Source organism: Natrix helvetica (genome assembly GCF_964273705.1).
Source record: "Natrix helvetica genome assembly, chromosome: 2".
Lineage (NCBI taxonomy): Eukaryota > Metazoa > Chordata > Lepidosauria > Squamata > Natricidae > Natrix > Natrix helvetica.
The window spans coordinates 21,436,543-21,458,498 of record NC_138552.1 but is presented as its reverse complement, the minus strand read 5'-3'; the positions used below and the strand labels follow the sequence as shown (position 1 = coordinate 21,458,498).

Here is a 21,956-nt window from a genome sequence, read left to right as displayed (position 1 = left end):
GCAAGGTTTTTGGCAGCATATGGTTCTCTTCTTCAGCAAGTAAACAAGAAGTTTTCCATTAATTGCACTTCCACTGAGTTTCTAATGAGCCTGGATATGACAGATAAATGCTTTCAAACAAGGCACAATAATGAGCAATGTTGTGAATCATGATCCTACTGCCTTGCTAATTGGGCCAGATTGAAGCTCGCTTACCAAAACATGGATGTTTTAGTGTCAGCATCCACCTCAGTGGTGAAATTCAATTTTTTTTGCTACCGATTCTGTGGACGTGGCTTGGTGGGCATGGCAGGGCAAGGATACTGCAAAATCTCCATTCCCACCCCACTCTGGGGCCAGTCAGAGGTGGCATTTCCCGGTTCTACAAACTACTCAAAATTTCCACTACCAGTTCTCCAGAACCTGTCAGAAGCTGCCTGATTTCACCCCCTATCCACCTGAATTTCAGTGTGTGTCCACCTTTTTCAGGAATTGGTGGACAGTAGCTTCAAGGAAGTTTCCTTCCTCACAATTCTTCCCTGTTTTCATATAAGACTCCTTGCATGAAGACCATTTAGTAATGAAATTGTTTTTGGGAGAGAACAGAAACCAATATTAATAGAGCTGACTACTGTGGCAATATATTTTACTTTATTTGTTTTATTCTGCCCACCTTATGAACGAATCTGTAAAAGTAAAAACAACATAAAACTATAAAAGTAGCTATACAACTTTTTAAAAATATGAAAAAAACCCAAATCCTAGTCATCCAGTTTCTTATCCTATTGCTTGAGGGGAAAGTCAGGTCTTCAAAGCTTTATGGTATTTATTTATTTAAAATGTTTATGTAGCTACTCATATTATTTTAAAAATGCATAGCTTAAACAGAAAAGTGTTCAGCTTTAAACAAAATCTTAGGGAATATGTAGAGAGCTAATAGTTCTTAATATCTCTTAAATGTAATTATTTTCTGAATATAAATCATTGATTATCCAACCCAGGATTATATTCTTCCAGCCATGTTTTCTCTTTTTAATAGAAAGATGCTATAAGTTGTATTTGAAGGCTCCTACATCTGAAGCCCACTAACCTGTGAAAGAGTTTTAGTTGACTAATTTGTTGTAAAGGAGCAGGGGGATTTTACCAGTAGTGAAATTCTAATTTTTTTTACTACCGGTTCTGTGGGCGTGGCTTGGTGGGCGTGGCAGGGAAAGGATACTGCAAAATCTCCATTCCCATCCCACTCCAGGGGAAGGATACTGCAAAATTTGTATTGCCACCCCACTCCAGGGGAAGGATATTGCAAAATCTCCATTCCCATCCCACTCTGGAGCCAGCCAGAGGTAGTATTTTCTGGTTCTCTGAACTATGTACTCAAAATTTCCGCTACCGGTTCTCCAGAACTTGCTGAATTTCACCCCTGGATTTTACTGTATGTTTTGTTGTTTCAATGTAATTTATATGGCTGGAGCTTTCCATTCTTGGCTTTCTAAATTCTGCTGCACATGAGAAATATCTAAATTTTGTGCTAAGAGCCAAATTCTCCTCTGTGTATGTCATATTGTTTTATTTAACCATGAGGAAGATCATCAATGAGCTAAGAGCATTTCTATTTCCTTGATTACTAGTAATTTTACATGAAGCCATGCAGAGCGTAGTTTTTAACATGAACTGTGCAGTTTAACTCCTAGAAACCAGCAATATTTTTTAAAGTGAATCCTATTCAAGAATGTCCATCTTCCCTGAATTCCATTATAATTGTTTTGCTACAAAATTATTACTTTCTTCTGTTCTCAGCCTCTCTTTCTCCACACATACCACCCATTCCTTAATAAGAACATTTTATTTGGTTTTATGCTTAATTTAGGCCTGCACAAAATAATTATCCTTTTAAAAGCGTACAGTACAAAATATATAACTTGCTTTATTCATAGGAGACGCAAGATGGTCTAAAGCAGGAGCATTTTAGCTGTGCTCTGCAGACTCTATAATTATATTGGTTTTATTTGTTCCTGAAATCTTTGTTACTGTACACTTTACTTATACACCCGTGTTTGGTGTATCTATTAAACTCTAAAAATATGATTCAGTCACAATTTCCATAATTGAATTTAAAATACTTTCTAATTTTTGTTACAATGTTTCAATAAAATGTGGGAGTTTTTAAAAATTTAGGATCCCTTAATTTGTCAATCTGATTACTAGATAAGAACGTAAATTGAAGAAACTAAAAACTTCGACATGATATTTACACCAAGACCAAGTTAAGAGCAGATCCACTCACCTGTAGTTTAAAAAGAAAAATCAACCCCTCAAGCAAAATGGCGATGAATCTTTCTTCTTTCTTTGGGGAAAATTGCTGTGCTGGCTAGGACCAGCCATATATTTTGTGGTTTTACAGGACAATCTCCCTGGGACTGTAGTGTTCTGAAACTCTTGATAAAACTCTTTCTTACTTTTCCTGAAGCCTATGGTTGAAAGAAGGGGAAAGAGGACAAGTAGTCTTCCTGTGCTATGAGCAATGGGTATTTTGAGTTTTTTTATGAAGGAGAAATTAGCTATACTGAAAAAGGATGTAACATATTCTCATATGTGAACTGTAACTTGCTTCTTTCAATGTTCTTCTTTGTTGTGCTTTAATCCTGATTCCTATAGACCAGGGGTCGGCAAACTTAAACACTCAAAGAGCCATTTGGACCCGTTTCCCACAAAAAAGAAAACACCGGGGGCCACAAAGGTCCTAACCGGAAGCCCCCTGTTCAATTCTGGGGCTGATCAGAAGTTCAGTTCCCCCACCATAGAGTCTCCTCCTAGCATACTTTTTCTTCTACCTGTCATAACTGAAAGCCCTATCAATTGTGGAGACAACTGGAAAACCTTCCCCTTGCCATAGAGTCTTCTCCTGGCGCACTGTTCTTCTGCCCCCACCCCCCTCTGGAAGCACCTCTCAAAATTGTGGTGCCAACCGGTGACGGAGCCGCAGCAGAGGGAGGAAAGAGCCACATGCAGCTCCAGAGCCGCAGATTGCTGACTCCTTCTATAGACCAAGGATATCAAACTCAAGACCCGTGGGCCAAATCCACCTCATGGGGTGCTTAGAACTGGCCCATGGGGCCACCCTAGAAACAGTGAAAGACTGGCCCCTGATGCCTCTTCAGGCAAAAACGGAGCTCGGGAAGGCTGCATGCAGTCCTGAGCTCCATTTTTACTAGCAGAGGGTTGCAGGAGGCCGTCGCAGCCGTAAACAGAGCTCGGGAGCCCCTTTTCACTGGCAGAGTGTTCAGGCCATCACAGGCACCCCGACACATCTGACGTCGAGCTGGCGACACTTACCCTGGCCACACACCCTGCCCCCCGTCCCCTGCAAGGTCAAACACAACCCTAATGAGGCCCTCAATGAAATCAAGTTTGATACCCCTGCTATAAACCCACAGCCTGCTGGGGTATTCTGGGACGTGAAATCCACCCATCTTAACGTTGCCAATTTTGAAAAAACGCTACTATAGATGATGGTGAAATCCTTTATTCTGAGAAAATACAAGTGTGGTGGAGACATTAGCTTGGCAGCTCTCTGGCCGCTCTGAATGGAAATGCAATCTGAATTTGCAATCAAATAAATACAGCATGAAAGCCAAGTGTGACATTAAAATCCAAGAAGTAATTCTTCTCCTGTAGCTCATGACACGATGGCTTTTCAGCAGCATTTTTGGGTAGCTTTCCGTTGGCAACTCCTCTGCTCCATCTGTGGTGGCTGCCATGATGCAAAGTTTTGTTTGTCTGCAATGCCAGATGGAGAAATAAACAAAATATTTCTCCTCTACTTCAGCTGTGTTTTATATGCAAACTAAATCTTGGAGCACAACCATCTTCGTTTTTGACTGTAGGTTACTATCTGATATTCATTTTGAGAGACACTTCTTGGGACGTTGCTTATCCCAAAAGCAAAATCATTTTGTATGTATGTCTTCCTAAATGTCTTTTAGATTTCTGATTCTCATTTTTCCTTGCTTCTCTTTGAGGTTCCAAAGGTATATTTCTATTAATACATTAAAAACAAAAGCAAAAACGCATCTGGCAACATTAAAGACTACTGCACATATTATGGTATGTGCTGTTTTTGGACCACAGACCCATCTGAACAACAATTGGCTGATGTAACACATTCATCGTCCTCGCTTTGGCGTCTTTGCAACGTTTCGGCAGGATCTCACCTGCCATCTTCAAGCGTGTGCTTAAAATGGGAACGGAGGCAGCTCCATTCCCATTTTAAGCCCACACTTGAAGATGGCAGGTGAGATCCTGCTGAAACGTTGCAAAGACAATCTCAACCTTACACGGGAAAAGACCCGAATACAACAAAACCAGCATACCTGCACCCGTGAAAATCTACGAAAACATTATATATAGGTTGTTGCAGCCGGAAACAGAGCTTGGAAGCCCATTTTCATTGCCAGAGCTCTCAAGCCACCACAGGTGCCCCAGACATGAATGATGTCGAGCTGGCCACACACACACACACACACCCGCGAGGTCAAAGACAACCCTGACGCAGCATGCATCTGAGAATGTTTAAAAACTTGCACACATTTCATGATGAAAACTTACCAGCAAAAGCAGTTGATTTATTAGCATTGTTTTATATGTACTTGGCACTTCACAAAGAACCAGTCTGACAAGTCACTCCCTCAGTGGATTTACTTCACCAAGAAAGAAACAACAGACAAAGGGATGGTGATAAGGGGAGGAATTTTCTATTTTTATATTCTAGTACAGGGGGGTCAAACTCAATTTCATTGAGGGCTGCATCAGGGTTGTATTTGACCTTGGGGAGGGGCAGGGTAGCTGTGGCCAGCTCGACATCACTCATGTCAGGGCTGCCTGTGGTGGATCGAGTTCTCTTCCAGTGAAAATGGGTTTCCGAGCTTCGTTTTTAGCTGTGACGGCCTCCTGCAATCCTCTGCCAGCAAAGACAGAGCTCAGGAGGGCCGTTCTGTTTTCACTGGCAGAGGCACTGCAGGCCGGACCTTCGCTGTTTCCAGGATGGCCCCAAGGGCCAGATCTAAGTACCATATTTTTAGAGTATTTTCCCCCCTAAAAGAGGGTGAAAATGTGGGTGTGTCTTATATACTGAATGTAGCTCCACCCACCCACTGGCCCCAACCCTTTGAACTCTGCCTCCCAGCAATTTGCCTCTTCGCAGCAAATGGGGGGGCTTGCGGAGGCTTCAATAAGCTACAGCAATCCCTGCAGCCTGGAACAGCTGATGATTGGGAGAAATTGAAAGTGAAACTTGCTGTTTGCTTACCGTGGCAAATTTCTGGAAGGCAGATTTTTTTTCTTGTGCTAATCAGGCTGTTTGCTGCAAGGAGGAAGTCAACAACTATAAATGCCTATAGAATGTTCAAATTATTAGACTTATTTTTTAAAGACTGCTTTATTATTATTCTAGACAATGTAACAAAATGAAGAAGCTTTTTAAAATAAATGCTTGATCTGAAGAGGCCCCCTGCTATCCTTTTAAATAGCAGAGAATAACCTTACTTCCAAAAGCACATCAATTTTAAAAGCATCTGTACAAGTATAGTCTGAAATATAACTCTACAAACAGTGTATATTGTCTGTACTGTTTGTTGCAAGGAGGCCAATTGCTGGGAGGCAGAGGCAGATATTTTTCCCTTGTTTTCCTCCCCAAAATCTAGGTGCATCTTATACTTCAGAGCGTCCTATACTCCGAAAAATACGGTACCTCATTTGCCGAATCGGGCCCCTCGGCCTTGAGTTTGACACCCCTGTTTTAGTACTGTGGGATCAGGTTAGATAGAAGGACATATATCTGAGTATAAACTAATATCCTTGAAGTACCCTGTTTCCCCGAAAATAAGCCCTCCCCCCAAATATTGCAGCACAGCAGCAGCCATGAGCTGACCATGTTTGCTGCCTCCTGCACCTCAAAAATAATAAGACCTCCCCAAAAATAAGGCAAAGCACTTATTTCCTGGGTCAAAAGAAAATATGACTCTGTCTTATTTTGGGGGAAACACGACAGGCTTTTGTTTTGTGTAGAGTAAGTAAATACAACACAAGCCATCACTGTGCAGAAGACATCTTGTTACACCTGTAACAGTTTTGTACTAATCAAAACTCAGATTGGATTTTTCTTCTTTCTAATGATAAACTTTAGTTGAAGAGACTGATACCCTTTCTAGAGTTATGGAATTTTCATGTAAATTATACTGGGGATTTTTTTTCCCGGGGAACCATTTAGCTGCTATTCCAGGTTCTGTAATCTGTAGCTCTGACTGATCTGAACAGCTTACAATCCTTATGCCTCATCTGACGTTCCTTACAAAGGAACATTTTGGGATGACTGAATATGACTTTGCGTTATCCCTAACGTAACCGAGAGGCATATTGAGTCATGGATCCCCATCATGGAGGCTGACTCATCTGAAAAGCAGCAATGAGGAATACGCTGGCTGTTGCTTCAGACTGGACTTTCTGCTTTTTTGCCACTATTACAGATGCTTATGGAAGAGAATGCTTCATTTGTATTTGTATGAGTCTTGCTTGTGTTTTTTTAATGAGGGAATTTAGAAAGGAATGCCGTCAGCACAGTTGGCAGTACAAAGGCTGGAGAAGCTGAGCAATAGTTTAGGACTTAAAATACCTCTCTCTACTACAAATGTCCAGAATAAGGAGAAGGACGGACAGAGAGAGAGAGAGAGAGAGAGAGAGAGAGAGAGAGGGAGGGAGGGAGGGAGGGAGGGAGGGAGGGAGGGAGAGAGAGAGAGAGAGAGAGAGAGATTAGATTAGATTAGATTAGATTAGATAGATGATAAATAGATAGATAGATAGATAGATGATAGATAGATAGATAGATAGATAGATAGATAGATAGATGATAGATATTGATAGATAGATTATAGATAGATAGATGATAGATAGATAGATTGAAAATAGATAGAGATAGATAGATAGAGATAGATAGATAGATAGATAGATAGATAGATAGATAGATAGATAGAGATAGATGATAGATAGATAGATAGATGATAGATAGATAGATAGATATAGATCAATAGATGATAGATAGATAGAAAATAGATAGAAAATAGATAGAGATAGATAGATAGATAGATAGATAGATAGATAGATAGATGATAGATAGATAGATAGATAGATAGATAGATAGATAGATAGAGATGATAGATAGATAGATAGATAGATAGATAGATAGATATAGATCAATAGATGATAGATAGATAGAAAATAGATAGAAAATAGATAGATAGAGATAGATAGATAGATAGATAGATAGATAGAGATAGATAGATGATAGATAGATAGATGATAGATAGATATAGATCGATAGATGATAGATAGACGATAGATAGAAAATAGATAGATAGAGATAGATAGATGATAGATAGATGATAGACAGACAGACAGACAGACAGATAGATATAGATCGATAGATGATAGATAGATGATAGATAGATGATAGATAGAAAATAGATGATAGATAGATAGATGATAGATAGATAGATAGATAGATATAGATCGATAGATGATAGATGATAGATAGAAAATAGATGATAGATAGATGATAGATAGAAAATAGATGATAGATAGATAGATGATAGATAGATAGATAGATAGATATAGATCGATAGATGATAGATAGATGATAGATAGATGATAGATGATAGATAGATAGATAGATAGATAGATAGATAGATAGATAGATAGATGATAGATTGATAGATGATAGATAGATAGATAGATAGATAGATAGATAGATAGATAGATAGATAGATAGATAGATATAGATCGATAGATGATAGATAGATGATAGATAGAAAATAGATGATAGATAGATGATAGATAGAAAATAGATGATAGATAGATAGATAGATAGATAGATAGATAGATATAGATCGATAGATGATAGATAGATGATAGATAGATGATAGATGATAGATAGATAGATAGATGATAGATTGATAGATGATAGATAGATAGATAGATAGATAGATAGATGATAGATAGATAGATAGATAGATAGATAGATAGATAGATAGATAGATAGATAGATAGATAGATGATAGATGAAAGCACAGTTCATGTAGCAAGATGGGAGAGACTGGTAACCCCTTGCCTAGTTGGCTCATGGCCAAAGGCCCATCTGTTTACGGTATGCGGATCAAACAAAAAAGGGTGCTTCTGTTATGCTTTGATTCTGCTTTGCTTTCAGAAAAAAAGTAGATGGGTTTATTCTTTTCTGTGAGTGCCCCTGCCTTTAGTTATTATTTTGCCAAGCCAAGGGATTCTTGTTAACGTGAGTCCACTGTCAACCGAAGTAATGGCCTAAACTCATTTAGGCAGTAAATGGATGGTGTACAAGGAAGCAACTCCAAATATGCTTCATCTTTTGAGTATGATAGATAGAGAGAATGTTCTCAAGAAAATCATTGGCACCACTGCCAGCACAAAACTCAAGCGTGCAGCTTTCAAGGGGTTATCTCAAAGATATGCCACGATTCCCTGAAGCAAAATTGGATCTCTTCTGAAGTAAATGAAATCAAAACTGGCAATTGCCACAGAGTGCTTCTTGTGAAAGTTGCTGATTGGGTTGCTTCCAAGGCTTCTTTTTGCTTCTCTTTCTATTTTCCACCTGCAACACTGCTGCGGATAGCAAAAACGCATGCTTTTGCATTAAATTCCATTGCTGAAGAGAATAACAAGAGTTGGAAGGGACCTTATAGGTCATCTAGCCCAAGCAGGAGACCTGTGATGGCAAACCTATGGCACGCATGCCGGAGGTGGCATGCAGAGCCATCTCTCCGGGAACGCCAGCTGTCACCCATTGCTCTTCTGGGTTCCAGCAAGCACATATGTGCTGGACAGATGGTCTTCACGTGTGTGGGAGTGCCAGAAACTGGGATAGCAGCATGTGTGCACTGGGAAGCTGAGCTTCCGGTTTCTGGCACGTGAATGCGTGCCAGCCAGCTGGTCTTTACGCACGCATGCATGCATGCAAGCCAGAAACCAGAAGATCTAAGATATTCCATTACTTGGAGCCAAATTACACGAGGAAAAGAAAAGTGTTTTTCTGGCATGCATGTACATGCTGAAAATTAGAAGCTCAGCTTCTGGCGCGCACATGCGCCCCCGGAAGCTGGTCTTCCAGTTTTTGGCATTCCCTCACCCGTGTGCGCTCTCATTTCAGCACTCGGTGCCAAAAAGTTTCGCCAACACTGCCTTACACCATTTCTGACAGATGGCAGTCCAGTCTCTTCTTGAAAGCTTCCAGTGATGAAGCTCCCACTGCTTCTGAAGACAAACTGTTCCATTGGTTAATTGTTCTCAGTCAGAAAATGTGTTCTTATTTCTAGGTTGAATCTCACCTTGATCAGTTTCCATCCATTATTCCTTGTCTGGCCTTCGGGTGCTTTGAAAAATAGGTTGATTTGTCTCCTTTCTCTCTGTGACAGCCCCTTAAATATTGGAACACTGCTATCATGTCTCCCCTGGTCTTTCTCTTCACTAGACTAGCCATGCTTAGTCCCTGTAACCGTTCTTCTTATGGTTTAGCCCCTGCTCCCCTAATCATTCTTGTTGATCTTCTCTGCACTCTTTTTAGATTCTCAAAATCTTTTTTATAGTGTGGTGATCAAAACTGGATGCAATATTCTAGGTGTGGTCTTAACTAAGGCTGTATAGAGTGGTATTACATGATCTTGATTGAATCCCTGTGTTAATGAAACTTAGCATTGTCCCGTTGTCCTGTCCTCTCTGTAGCATTCCAGTTCACAATTGCTACTTCATGCTAAGTGGCTTAGCAGTCTAGTACAATGTTTTTCAAACTTAGCAACTTTAAAATGCATGGACTTCAACTTCCAGAATTTCCCAGCCAGTCTCTCGCTAGAGAATACTGGGAACTGAACTCCATGCATTTAAAGTTGTGAAGATTGAGAAAAACCAATCTAAGATATTCCATTACTTGGAGCCAAATTACACGAGGAAAAGAAAAGTGTTTTTATAAAGTTTAACACTGAATTCCCATTTTTTAAAACCTAGAATGTCACTGATTTCTATTATGGCAATGTCTTGTAGAATTTAACACATTTTCATGTAAAAGTCTATCAGTTGATCCAGTTTTATGCTTTGAGTTGCCCTGAGCAGAAAAATTACACTGAAGCTAGGTTCGTAATGATAGAATTTAAACAAACAAGCATCTGCCACATAATACTCCTGACTTAACAACTGTTGATAAGAAAGGCAATAAAATCTGGACAGTGGGCAAGGCAATACCTGAAGGCAGCAGAATAAAATAACTGAATAAAATCACAAAATACAAAGGCAATGGCTGTGAGAAAGCAAAGAAAGAAAGCAAAGAAATACCAATAGTAATGAGGTGACTTGGAGCAATCCCAAAACAATTGGAGCACCTCTTGAACACCATTGGCATTGACAAAATTGCCACGAGTCAATTGCAAAAGGCAGATTTACTTGGGATAGCTTACATTCTGTGACTGAAACTTTCAACACCACCAAATAACAACATCTGCCTATACCAGGTTTTCGATAAGGATTCAATAGGTGGATAAAAGGTCAAAACCAGTCTAAACATCTGGCAGACTGTATGATGAAACATATCACAGCAAACTGTAATATTGCCAACATGATTAAATATGCATAGTGATTTCATAATGCAAACAACACAATTAAATAATATCTGATGCAAGTACTCAAGTACAATACAATACAATAGCAGAGTTGGAAGGGACCTTGGAAGTCTTCTAGTCCAACCCCCGGTATAGGCAGGAAACCCTATACCACTTCAGACAAATGGCTATCTAACATCTTCTTAAAGACTTCCAGTGTTGGGGCATTCACAACTTCTGGAGGCAAGCTGTTCCACTGATTAATTGTTCTAACTGTCCGGAGGTTTCTCCTCAGTTTTAAGTTGCTTCTCTCCTTGATTACTTTCCACCCATTGCTTCTTGTTCTACCCTCAGGTGCCTTGGAAAATAGTTTGACTCCCTCTTCTTTGTGGCAACCCCTGAGATATTGGAACACTGCTATCATGTCTCCCCTAGTCCTTCTTTCTATTAAACTAGACATACCCAGTTCCTGCAACCGTTCTTCATATGTTTTAGCCTCCAGTCCCCTAATCATCTTTGTTGCTCTTCTCTGCACTCTTTCTAGAGTTTCCACATCTTTTCTACATCGTGGTGACCAAAACTGAATGCAGTATTCCAAGTGCGGCCTTACCAAGGCATTATAAAGTGGTATTAACACTTCACGTGATCTTGATTCTATCCCTCTGTTGATGCAGCCTAGAACTGTGTTGGCTTTTTTGGCAGCTGCTGCACACTGCTGGCTCATATTTAAATGGTTGCCCACTAGGACTCCAAGATCCCTCTCAACAGTAGTACTGTGAGAGGGATCTTGGAGTCCTAGTGGACAACCATTTAAATATGAGCCAGCAGTGTGCAGTCTCTACATTGATGTCATGACATCATTATGCACATTTTGTCCTATGCTCCCTCTACAGATACAAGTGGTGGTGTGCATGGCCCTTTTAAATCCAAGTTGCCTAAGGAACTTAAGAATTATATGGTCACCCAAAAAGATCTCATCTTATTTGTGTTCATTGAGATAAAAAATGGCATTTGAGAATGTAGACAGGGAAACCCACAGGATGTTTTGTATGGGCCATATCTGCATTATCATCATAATTTGGATGTTATATTTGTGCATAGTGCCAAGGAATGATCTTTGATTTTACTTTTATAACAGGTAACATTTCCATAGAAAAGGGAATCGGAAAAGACAATAGTATTTCTCTTGCTTGGCACCCTGACTCCAATGTGACTTGTGGCTACGTGGTGAGGTGGTGTTACGGTCCTGAGCCGTGTACAGATGTTAACTGGGAAAAGTTTTCCTCAAGTGTGACAAATGCTGATATCAAGTCAAGTAAGAGTGGCACTTCAGCTTTCTTTCTGAAATTAAGATTAAGTGGGCAAAGAAAGGCAAAAACCTTTTACTATTTAAGTCTTATAAGAAGCCAACTGGCAACAAACAAGGGGATGCTCTACTGTGGTGGGCTTCAAATTTTCTTACTACCGGTGCTGTGGGCATGGCTTGGTGGGCGTGGCTTGGCTTGGTGGGCATGGCTTGGTGGATGTGGCTTGGCGGGCATGGCAGGGGAAAGATACTGCAAAATCCCCATTCCCTCCCCCCTTCTGGGGGAAGGATACTGCAAAATTCCCATTCCCTTCCCACTCCTGGGGGAAGGATACTGCAAAATCACCATTCCCTCCCCACTCCTGGGGGAAGGATACTGAAAAATCACCATTCCCTCCCCACTCCTGGGGAAGGATACTGAAAAATCACCATTCCCTCCCCACTCCTGGGAAAGGATACTGAAAAATTCCCATTCCCTCCCCACCCCACTAACCTGTTTTCCAGCTTCATTCTCTTGTGCAGGGCAACAAAAGAAGACCCAGCCAATCAGCTGGGACTTGGGAGGCAGCGCATAGATGGGGTTGGGGCCAGCCAGAGGTGGTATCTCCGAATTACTCAAAATTTCTGCTACTGGTTCGCGAGAACCGGTCAGAACCTGCTGAATACTACCTCTGATGCTCTCTATGCTTAAGGAGCTAGTTTAAAACACACAGCTCTCTATCCTTGGCATATGCAACTTTGCTGCCTGCTGGTAGGTCACAATAGTACAGGGGTGTCAAACTCACGTCGTCACGGCAGTGTCACATGACTTATCGGGACTCCCCCCCCCTTTCACTAAACTGGGTGTGGGCATGGCCAGCATGTGACGCATCTGACCCATGGGCCGGGAGTTTGACAACCCTGCAATAGCAGATGTTAAGTAATGTCATATAGACATGCAAGTCCTTCTCAGAACTAACCAGAAAAAAAGTCAATGAACAATAACAAATAATAAAATAAAAAAGAAAGATTCTAAGGAAACTGTCAGATTTATTTTGAGAAAGATTACTATTACAGCTTATTTTATGCCCAACATCTTATTTTGAAAGATCCCAATGGTTAGATAAGTTGTAAATTTTCTCATTGTCTATTGTAAAAAAAAATACATTCCTCTAATTCAAAAGGTTGTTTTCTACCTGCTTGATAGGAAAATATGCTTTTATTTTAAAGTTATAGACCCATAATGAAAATTTATGACTGATTATTTTTGGGGTTGCAGGTGCCTTCCAGCCTGGAGTGCGATATACATTTTCTATCTTTGGCTGCAAAGAAAATGGATATCAGATACTGGGATATATCAAGGGCTACATACAAGAATTGAGTAAGCACATATTACTATTTTTTTGTTTAAAGTTGTTAGCAGAAAAGTGCTCATTAACAGTACAGGAGGCTATTGAACAAAAGCCAGGATATGAAATAAGAGCCATCTGATATTAGTTTTGCACTTGCATTTAAGTATGTGTATACAGCTGGTTGGCTTAGAGCTTTTATTTTCAAATGATAGGGTACAATTAGAAGAATTACAGCTCTCTCTTGAAAATAAAGGGGAAAAGAAAACAGTGTATAAACAGGATTCAGCCATTTGACAAAATGCTGCAGTGATCTAAATGAAATCATTAAATCCAGTCCTTAATGTTATAAATGTTACTTAAATGTCAAGAGGTCAAGCTAGGAATAAAGACAATTCCAGAAAGGAAACGTGTCTTAAAGTACAACTCTTGGACTTTTTTCCCCATGTTGAAAATGATTCAAAGAATACTTGATTGAAGAGCTGCTCTGGACTCCCACTTTTCTTGCAGAACAGAACTCTGCTAAACATATATCACAATCCTTCTTTTAAGATGGGTGGAGCTCATTAGAATTCAGGAGGTTGAGATAATAGACAATGAAATGCCATCGATAATTGTATTATTTCTTAGAAAATGAATGTAACAAGATGGGTATCCCAAAGATGCTTTTTCAAAAGGCAGCTTTGTTTTTGCTTGGAAATGTTTTACTTCTCATCCCAAAAGCTGCTTCTGAAGAAGTTCAGAACTGAAAAAGCTTCTTGGGTGAGAAGCAAAATGTCTTCAAGCAAAAACAAAGAAAGTCCAATGATTGAGAATCTCCATAGAAAACAAAATGGGGGATTTTGTTTCAGGATTTAACACTTCAGAATGTTCCTCACCCTGCACTCAAAAGCTAACTAGGATTGCCTTCTATTTGCAAAAGGCATGTTTTACTTCACTATAGCCCCATGATTCTCAATCCTAGTAACTTTAAGATGGGTGGACTTCAACTCCCAGAATTCCCCAGCCAGCATGGTGAATGGAAGACCATCCATCTTAAAATTGCTGAGGTTGTGAAACGCTGCATAGTTGCTCCAGTGAGGAGAGGAGGATATTCTGAGTGGGAGGGAATCATCTGTCCTCTCGACATTCAAGGAATATTTGCTTCTTTCCTACCCAGGTCCCAAAACGGCACCTGATTTCAGTGTGCAACATACCACCTCTGATTCCATCGTCATAAAATGGAAGAATATATCTGTGGAAGACAGCCGAGGCTTTTTACAAGGTTATTTGCTTAAGTGTGCCAAAGGAGAGAAAGATGGCCCAATGCCAAAATATTTTAAACCAGGTAAAGAAATATCAATTGAATTATTTTCATTTTTTTTTAAATGTAACCTTTCATTTTAGGATTATAGCCAACATTGCAACCTTAACCACAGGGGTGCTGTTGAAATGGTGAATTGAAACACATGTCTAAACACTCCTGCTCCACAGTAATTTTTATATGTGTGGTTTACTGAAAGGAGCAGCACTGTCTTATTTTTAATTTTCATGGCCCTACCAGGTCCCATGCAGAACATGGACAAAAATGCTTATTATAAGATAGTTGTACTGATAACAATCTTATTATGACTGTAAATATGAAATGAAGAACACATACAAAAATTTGGAGGATGGAAACAGTGGTTAAAAATACAGTACTGTAAGAGAATACATTAATTCTCTATATTCAGTATACAGCCGGGGTGGCGAACCTATGGCACTCGTGTCACAGGTGGCATGTGGAGCCATTTGTCAGGGCACGCGAGGCATTGCCCTGTTAGCTGGCCAGCGCGCATGCACGCACTGGCCAGGTGAGTTCAGCATTTTTAAAAGCCATTTTTCGCCCTCCCCAGGCTCCAGAAGCCTCCAGAGTGCAAAAAATCGGCCCTAGAGGCAAACTGGAAGTTCGGGAACGGACTTCCGGTTTGCTCGTAGGGCCGGTGTTAGCCCTCCGGAGGCTTCAGGGAAGCCTCCTGAAGGTCCCTGAAGCCTCCGGAGGGCCTCCGGGGGGGTCAGGAGGGCGAAAAAAGCATGCAAAAATGGGGGGGAGCACCTCTCATGCACGCATGCGCACTGGGGGGGTGCACGTGTTGCATTATGGGTGCGGCATGCCCGTACAATACCCCCCTGCGCTCCCCCCCTTATGGCACGTAAGCCAAAAAAGGTTCGCCATCGCTAGTATACAGTAATCCTCTATTATAAATACTGTATTGCACGAGAATACATTACAGTAATTCTTTGAAATGGTTTAAGGTCTCCCTGCTTGAGCAAGGATTAGACTAAAAGACCTCCAAGGTCTCTTCCAGCTTTATTATGATTGAAAATGTTTATACACAGCATTAGTTAAGGTTACTGCAAAATCCCCATTTCCTCCCGATCAGCTGGGACTCGGAAGGCAGAGACTAGATGGGGGCGGGGCCAGTCAGAGGTGGGATTTATTGGTTCTCTGAACTACTCAAACTTTCCGCTACCGGTTCTCCAGAACTGGTCAGAATCTGATGAATACCACCTCTGCACTATACCTCTGTCATATTTAAACTGTGGTAAATCCTAGTTTAGTCAGTTTAGCTTTCATGCATCTGTATGAAAAAAAACACCTCTTGAAAGGGTTGGGGGAAAATTGGTTGCATAGCTAAAGAAACCTAACCATGTATTTTGCTTGGAAATGTACATAAGGCGGGCTCAAAAGGCGCGCCCCCTCCTAACCATACTGATGGGCGCCTAATTCAATGGCGATGTCTGTTTTGCTCCGCGAATTCTTGGATAGCTAACCCTAACCCTAAGTGTAATTTTCCTGAATGGGATTTTCCCATGTATTCTGAGATGTCTTCTGCCCTCTTGCTGTCTGAATGGGAATTGATAGGTCTTGTCTCTTCATCCTTCTTGCAAACCTTGGTTAAGGCTTACAACAGGTGGAAGGGGAACAATAGATACCAGATAAGTATACTTCATGGGTTGCTCCTGGAACAGCTTTACCAACAAGGCCATCTTTTAAGAAGTACACCTGCACCAAAGCTATCACTGAAAATTGCAAGAAAGTAGTTTCACTCTTTTCAAGAAAATATTTCCTGCACATTGCAAACTCCTTTTACAACTCAGCTATGAATTGTGATATGAACCCTGGTGAGATGAAGCAGCTGCAAGTGGGCTCTTCTCCAGGAGTTTACCATCTTTGGTCTTGGTTGGAGTTGCACTACCCTAGACCAGCGATGGCTAACCTTTTCCAGACCGAGTGCCCAAAGTGTGCGTGTGTGTGAATGTGCGTGCGTGCCCAAACCCCCCAAATGCCCCCGCCTGCACATATGCACAGCCCCACCCATGTACCTGCCCTCCACATGTCCCCCACCCCCTACGCAAGCGTGGCAGAGATGCGAAGACCAGCTGGCCGGAGGGAGGTGCACATGCATGCGCAGCAGAGTTGAACTGGGGGCGACAGCTCGCATGCCATCAGAGAGGTCACTGCGTGCCACCACTGGCACGCGTGCCATAGGTTTGCCATCACAGTCCTATACAGCCCTAGTACATAACTCTGGGATCCTCTTGGACTCATGACTGCTATTTGAAGAGCAGCTGGCAGGCATGGCCAGAAGGGCCTCTGCCTAACTCCACATTGTGCACCAGTTATGCTCCTTCATGGATAGGGAGGCTCTCCATTCAGTCACCCATGCCCTGATTATCTTGAAAAGTCTTTGGAAGCTTCATCTGATACAGAATATGGCCACGGGAGCCCTACTGGGTGCACAAAGATATCATAAAATCACCTTTGCTCTGTGAACTGCACTGGGTTCCAGTTTGCTTGTGGGACCAATTCAAGAAGTTGGCTATCACCTGTACAGCCCTACATGGCATAGGGCCAAGCTACCTAAGGAATTCCCCAATCAATCAGGCAGGGAAGGTATGCTACGGATCCCTTCAGTCAAAGAATGTCAACTGGTGAGGTCTAGGAAGAAAGTTTCTCTGCCATTGCCCCTGCATTATGGAACATCTTGCCCACAGAGATGAGATGGGGCCCCATTCTCCTAGCTTTCCTCAAAGAGGTCAAAACTAGGCGGTGCAGCCTTGCACAGAGGACAGCGGTGCAGCCCCACAGTGTGTGTGTGTGGGGGGGGTCAGCCCTGCACAGAGGACCACACAATTGTAGGACTTGTTGGGCCCAGGAGAATCCCTCTCCCATCTACTTAATTATTGCTAAATGCCCATCTTGGATTTTTTTTTTACTTTTTTGAAATTTTATAATATTATATTTTGCTAATTCAATTTTTAAAAAACTTAAATCAATTTGAATCTTAAATATAAATAATATTTATATATTGATTACATCATATATAGCCCGGAATCTCTCCCTCCCTGAGGGAGATGGGCAGTTAAGAAATAAGAAATTTAAAGAAATAAATAAATATTTTCAGCATCTCATTCAGCTTCCATGGAGGAACAAGCAAAAATGAAGACCCTAAAGTAACCCTTGAATTGGACTTTGAGCCCTGCCTGAGAAGAGAATATTGTTGATGTGGACTCATTGGAGATGGCTGATCCTACTGTGTGCTTTTAGAGTGTCCAAAAAAGACATATCAATGAATCATTCATTGCCCCTGAATCTGTTCTATACTTAAAAGGATTGATTCTTTGCATCCCATGGCTCTGTACCCTTTGTAAATCATTTGGGGAAAAAAGTTGTAGAGAGCAGGAAACAAAAGAGTGTCTTTCTGCCTTTCCCCTGAATAGAGCAGGGGTGTCAAACTCAAGGGCCGCAGGGTGCTTAGATCTGGCCCACGGGGCCACCCTGGAAACAGCAAAGGACCAGCCAGCAGTGCTTCTGCCAGCGAAAATGGAGCTCAGGAGGGTGGCCATTCATTTTCACTGGCAGAGGGTTGCAAGAGGCCGTCACAGCCAAAAATGGAGCTCACGAGGGCTGAATGCGGCCCTCCCGAGCTCTGTGTTTGCTGGCAGAGGGTTGTAGGTGGCCGTTGCAGCCGAAAATGGAGATCAGGAGCCTGTTTTCTCTGGCAGAGCGCTTAGGCCACCACAGGAGCCCCCGACACAAATGACATCAAGCTGGCCACACACCCCGCCCCCAAGGTCAAACGCAACCCTGATGCGGTCCTCAATGAAATCAAGTTTTGACATCACCGGCATAGAGGAACCCACACAGAGATTTCCGTCTCTCTTCCCCCCCCCCCCCCGTCTTAGAAGAGCCCTCTTCACAACCCTATTCTCTGTGCAATAGAAAGCAGGAAGGGACTCCATGTTCTGTATACAAAAGACAAGTCAGGGAGAGCTTTTGGGAAAGAGACAAAGTCAACATCCTGACTTCACAGGGCATAAGCTGAGTCTGGTGGATTTTATAGAGTCCAGATGTCCAAGAGAATGATCCTCAAAGTATACAGTAATGAATTCTTTAAGGAGCAACCTAAAAAATGAAATATGAACTCTACTAAATAAAGCCTTATGCTCCAATTTTATACTGCAAAGTTTTCCAGATCTCCAAAGGAGCTCCAAGACCACTGTTGATATCTCTGCCGCTGGATGGTTCCTTTGGACCTAAACCATCCCATAGAGATGGTGATAGAGAAGGGTACATCCTGCTGATCCCAGGGATCTCGCAAAGTCCCTGGTAGATCCAGGAGAAGCTCTTTTTTTCTGGCCACAGAGAAGCAGCCATTGAAGCTGCTGAAAGTTGGGACAGCTCCAGATCGGAAAAAAGCGGAAGAGAAATTGTGTCAAATTGGTGAGATAAATTTTATTATTAGAGAAGAGAACACCCAAAAAGATCAAAAGTAAAGTTAAAATCGAAGACAGAAGAGATTAAGCGGCAAGATTAAGCCTGAGTCAAACTTAGTGTGTTATGTTTTTTAACTTTTTTTTAATGGATGGAACTTTTACAAATACCTTTTACTTTTTAAACTGGACCGGTTTTTATTTTCTTCTTCTATTTTTCTTTTTTTAATACTTATTGATTAAGACTTTCTCTCTTTTTTTCTTTTCAACGCTCTATTGAATTTTTTTAATCTAAGAACTTTTCTCCTTAAATTTGGAATATAAAGAGGGGAGTAAAAGCAGAGGAAAAGAAGTAACACTGCTATTTAGAGGCTTGGAGGCTTGGAAACATTGTTTTTCTTGTTTTCTTTGAACATTTGATCTACATTTCAAGGTTTCTGAGCTGGTTTATTGAAAATGTTAGTGGGAAGGGCACAGCCTGTTTATACAGGTGCTCCCCTGGGGTACTATCAGTAGCTGGATTGGAGTGGAAAGAAAGCTTGACTTGACAGAATAGAGTGAACTTGTTTGGCATTTAATAAAAAAGCTTTGGATGATATAATGGCAGTGTTTACTAATTGGAGGAATGGCGCAACATGAAAAAGAAAAGGAAGTAACATTACAAATGATTATGCAAGAAATTCAAAAATACAAGAACAGAAAGCATTGAAAAGAGAATGGGGAATATTGATCAAAGAACAGAAAAAATAGATAAAAAATTGAGAATATTTACCAAATGATGAAATTTGAGGATAGAGTTCAAAAAATTGAAGAAAAAGATGACCAAAGAGACAAGAAAATTGGTGATATTGACAACAAATTGAGCGTGGTTGGAAAAGACAGGAATGGAATATTGAAATGAGAGACTGCCAGATTGGAACTTTACCTCAGACTCCAAAACATAGAAGAAGAAAAGGGAGAAAATTTGGCAGAAGTAATGAGAGAAATTTTGGCAGACGCATCGGTGATAACCAAAGGGAAGTTGATGGAAGGAACAGATGGAGCGTTTCGAATCTTTATAAGATATGCAATGAAAAACAAGTTGCCAAGAGAAGTCCATATAAGATGTACCAAGAAAGCAATTAGAACACAAATACTACAAATGACAAGAGATATAATATTGCACTACTATTGGAAGGATACAGGATGATGTAATGAAATGCTATAATAAAAACTAATTTAAATTTAGTTAAATTTAGAATTTTACGCATAAAATGAAATAATAATAGTTATAAATGATTAACAATGATAATAATGCACATATATATACTAGATTGATAATATGAAATTTTATATAAATTGTAAGTGAGAACTATGGAGAGGATGTTAAAAAGTTTTGTAACCAAAGATAAACAATTTTATATAGAATATAATATAAATATGTAATATTACTGGATGGTTTTAGGATGATGAAATGAAATGCCAGGAGGAAGTTATTCATAAAATAATGGAATGTGCTGAAATGAGTAAATTGACATTTGAAATTAGAGAACAAGAAGATAAACAATTTTATAAGACATGGGATTTATTTTATCAATGGTTAGATAAAAAAACATGGAAATGAAAGATACTAGAGAATGTTATCAATACAAGAATAATAGAATGATACTGAATATGGCATAAATATATATTATTTTTGGATGATTGAAGATGATTTAATGAATTGTCATAATATAAATGAATCCAATATTTAGTATATCTCATTTAAAATGAATAATAGTGATAATCAAACAAATGAGGTATAATAATAATGTATAAACATATTCGATTTGATAATATGTGATTTCATATAAATTGCAAGTGATGACTATGGAAAGGATGCACAAAAACCTTGTAACCAATCAACACACTGTATGTAATGGAAGATGGTTTTATGTTTTATGTCTGTCTAAAAATAAAAATTAAAATTAAAAAAACAAATGTTTGTATCTTTGTTGTTGTTGTTTTAATGATTGGTACAGAAGACATGAGATGCAGTGGCTCAGTGGCTAAGATGCTGAGCTTGTCGATCAGAAAGGTTAGCAGTTCAGTGGTTCATATCCCTAGCACTGCGTAATGGAGTGAGCTCCCATTACTTGTCCCAGCTTCTACTAACCTAGCAGTTCGAAAGCATGTAAAACTTCAAGTAGAAAAATAGGGACCACCTTTGATGGGAAGGTAAAAGCATTTGGTGGGCCTTTGGCATTTAGTCATGCCGGCCACATGACCCGGAGACATCTTCGGACAGCGCTAGCTCTTCGGCTTTGAAATGGAGTTGGGAACGACTAGCACATATACGCAAGGGGAACCTTTACCTTTACATATCAGAGAGAACATGTGAGAGTACTGGTATATAGGAATTAATTATTGGTGTTAACTTCCATAGTAATCAGAAATAATACAAAAGGTGGTGTTTCAGGAATCAAATACACTGAAGGGGAAAAGTTGTTGTTTACACAGTCTGCAATAAGGAATTTGAGATCTAAGCCAAAGTTTGGAAAGAAACATGGAATGGCAATTATTCAGATTCGGTGACAAGATTTTCCTTGAACCATTGCCAGAAGATTGAACAACGGCAATGTTTCACAACCTTAAAACGATCAGCAAATTTTATGAGATTGTTGTGGGTTGAAGTTAAGCTTTGGAATGAGGAATTGGTTGGACCTGGAAGACTGGGAGAAAATTTATGAAATGTAATGGTGGCAAACCTATGGTCAACTTATCTAGGAACGGAGAATGGGAAAAATATGGTTTGAGCAATGTTGCAAATCATTGTGCCTTTCAAATGAAAATGTTGAAGAAATCTCCTGTCTTCAGCCAAGCAGAGGACAATTAAATTAGTTGAAAGACCCTGTCAATCCTTGGTTATCATAAGGGAGAAGGATCTTGGAGTCCTAGTGAAGATCTCTTGAATATGAGCCC

General features: G+C 40.4%; 1 protein-coding gene across 6 annotated transcripts in view; it reads left to right on the top strand.

Moving 5' to 3' along the window:
* The window catches only part of LOC309385539 (leukemia inhibitory factor receptor-like), a 112,539-nt gene that overhangs the window by 79,894 nt on the left and 10,689 nt on the right, over window positions 1–21,956 (top strand). For all 6 annotated transcript variants that reach the window (XM_081940063.1, XM_081940061.1, XM_081940062.1 and 3 more), the window contains exons 14-16: window positions 11,785–11,961; window positions 13,211–13,312; window positions 14,440–14,607. In XM_081940063.1, coding sequence (XP_081796189.1) covers window positions 11,785–11,961; window positions 13,211–13,312; window positions 14,440–14,607 — 447 coding nt within the window. The remainder of the gene's footprint in view (window positions 1–11,784; window positions 11,962–13,210; window positions 13,313–14,439; window positions 14,608–21,956) is intronic.